This window comes from Monopterus albus, unplaced genomic scaffold, assembly GCF_001952655.1.
Source record: "Monopterus albus unplaced genomic scaffold, M_albus_1.0 scaffold134.1, whole genome shotgun sequence".
In the NCBI taxonomy this organism is placed as follows: Eukaryota; Metazoa; Chordata; class Actinopteri; order Synbranchiformes; family Synbranchidae; genus Monopterus; species Monopterus albus.
Window position 1 is genome coordinate 799735 of NW_018128014.1, and position 3087 is coordinate 802821.

The window sequence follows — 3087 nt, forward strand, 5'->3', positions numbered from 1 at the left end:
GTCTCATATGATGTCACATCCTTATTCACTTGCATCCCCACCACAGAGGCTATCAGGGCGGTGAAGAAGAGACTGCTGAAGGATGACACACTAAACAACAGGACGAGCCTCACCCCAGACCATGCATGCACTCTGCTGGAACTCTGTTTAAACACTACTTACTTCCAGTTTAGGCAGCACTTCTATAGGCAACATCACGGCTGTGCTATGGGCTCCCCAGTGTCTCCTATAGTGGCCAACTTGTACATGGAAGAAATTGAGAAGAAAGCCCTGGCTTCCTTCACTGGCACTGCTCCCAGCCATTGGTTCCGCTACGTGGATGACGCATGGGTTAAAATCAGGACCCAGGAGGTAGAAGCTTTCACCAAACATATCAACTTGGTGGATAACAACATCAAATTCACTCGTGAGGACGCCAGAGATGACTGTCTGGCCTTTCTGGATTGTGCAGTCCACTTGGGAGGGGAGAGAAGCCTGCAAGTAGAAGTATATCGGAAACCTACACACACGGACCAATACCTGCTTTTTGACTCACACCATCCACTTCAACACAAACTGGGAGTCATCAGAACTTTGAATCACAAGGCTGTTAGATATTTTTAGTCAGATAGATATTGGATAGATACTTTATGTATTAGAAATGTTAGTGGAGAGAGGATGTCTAGTTAGACTGTTAAATGCTTAGGACCATTACTCAGGAAATGGACCGGTCGTCCTGCAGAGTTCAGCTGGCTCACGGGTCATTCAGCACCACGTTGTAAGGACCAGTTCTTGCTACTATGCTAACTCTGAGAGACGAGGCAGTCCAAGTAACTTCAAAACAGTGCTGATTTATTCAAAGGATCACAGGTAAAATTAACATTACATGCTCAGATATCTTGTACCTCTAACGTGCTCGCAGGCAGTTGTAAGATGAAAGACCCCAAACCTCAATTGGCTTATACATTATAAAACCTCGGTTGGGCTAGCCCCATACTACACAGAAACGTCAACCGAGATGTCTCTCTCTCACCAGCTTTGCAGCTGGCTCTGGCAATAGTCAAAACATGAAGCAAATTAACGTGTGAATGTGTGTGTCTGTTGGTTAAGTGGTGTGTAGCTAAAAACATTCTCACAACCTCTAATACATGTCGTGACTTAACATAGGAACATTATGGCTAAGTCTACAGTTTTACACATCATAATAATAATATTAAACACCCTGTCTGCTGACAGTCATCAACTCTTCTCTCTAGTTGTTCTTGACCAGATGTACCCTGCAGAAACTCATATGCAGGCCTAAGCATTTAACAGTCTAACTAGACATCCTCTCTCCACTAACATTTCTAATACATAAAGTATCTAATCCAATATCTATCTGACTAAAAATATCTAACAGGGCAGAGGAAGTGCCCACAACGGCAGAAGGGGCCAAGAAGGAAAAGTTACACATCCAGAACTCCCTTAAGGCTTGTGGATACTCTAAGTGGGCCTTCACCAAAGCTAGGAACACCAACAGGGAGAAACCAGAAACAAGAAGGGATAACACTGTCATCCCTTATGTGGCTGGTTTATCAGAGAAGTTAAAAAGGATATTTCGCAACCACAATATCCCAGTCAACTTTAAGCCAGGGAACACCCTGTGGCAAAGACTGGTCCACCCGAAAGACAAAACACCCAGACATAAACAGAGTGATGTGGTATATGCAATTAAGTGTAGTCAGGAGTGTAACAACTTGTACACTGTTGAAACTAAGCAAGCTGCTGCACAAACACATGGCCCAACACAGGAGGGCCTACCCCGGTCGACCAGAGTCAGCAGTCTACCTCCACCTGAAGGACAAGGGACATTCCTTCGAGGACAGTGCTCTTATATTTTATTCTTTTTTTATTATTATTATATTGCTGCATTTGCTGCTCAAAGTGCCTTAGATTTTGTGTTATTTATTTATTTTATATTTCACTTGTATTTTGTGGCATTCATGTGGACGGCAAAAAAAGAATTTCATTGTACAGGGAAACACGTTTCCTAACTGTGCATATGACAAATAAACACTTTGAACCTTTCGGATGAGAGGTGAAACGTCTTCGACCTAAAAACCTAGTCCAGTTGATTTTTCTCAGTTTGTTCAGCTTACTATGACCTGGATGACTGAGAATCTGCACGGACATACATATTCGAGGGTTTTCCTTTTTCCACGTCTTCAAAAATGAAATTCTTAACCGTTTATTACTGCTCTGCTCAGCTGCCAAGCTGGCATATCAGGTGCCGTCACGGTTGGACGTGGCCTGTCTAGGATGGGGCTAGCCCAGAAGGATTAATATTGTATAGGTTTCTAGGTTCGGGGTCTTGCTTCTTCCGGGCTGCCTGCGAGCAGCTCTGGGGGTGGAAGATGCCTGGACGTGTAATGTTAATTCTTGCCTGTGACTCTTTGAATAAACCAGCACGGTTATATTTTTTTATATATTCAAGTGGTCCGCTTCGTCTCTCTGAGTTCCTGGTTTGAAAGAACCAAACGAGGCTTTATAATAGAATGAAGCCTTTAAGATGAAACGTCTTTGATCTAGAAATCCAAGTCCAGTTGATTTTTTCTGAGGTTATTTTGGTTTATGAATACTGAGGTATTGTAGTCCTGGGAGAAGGGGGGAGGAAATGTAATGTGGACCAGCAGCACTCATATTACACTCGAACAATACTTTGAAGACCTTGAAATTTTAAAACTTTTTAGTTAGTGCAGAACCCTTCTGTGTTTCATTTCATGTCACCAGCTACTGTGCCATTTCAGCTAAAATCCCTTCTTCACACTCATATTCTGTCTTCTCCTCCTTTCCTCTTGTTCCCATCCCCCACCTCTGTCCTTCTTCAACCCACTCAGCCCCTTACCCTGATAATGACTTTTGAAATCCCCAGCCACAGGTAGTGCCAACAGAGCTCTTCAGAAAGCACCTGAATGCTGGAGTTGGTCTTGTAAACCTAGATTGCATGCAGAGATGGAAGGTGAAGAAGAATGAGTTAGAGATGAGATGGGATGGCGGTGGCCTCATTCACTGGAGGGTGATTGTAGGGTAGTGTTGCTGAGGTCAGGAAAAATGTTCATCCCCTGGATT

The 3087-nt window shown here is 43.5% G+C and overlaps 1 protein-coding gene across 1 annotated transcript; it reads left to right on the forward strand.

The window, feature by feature from the left end:
• Positions 1-6: 6 nt before the first annotated feature.
• Positions 7-2287, forward strand: LOC109967683 (uncharacterized; the record flags this gene model as incomplete). Its single annotated transcript, XM_020613434.1, is given in 4 exon segments — positions 7-588; positions 1386-1742; positions 1744-1843; positions 2226-2287. Coding segments are annotated over 4 exon segments (1101 nt in total), but the record flags the coding sequence as incomplete, so codon positions are not given.
• Between the last annotated feature and the right edge of the window lie 800 nt (positions 2288-3087).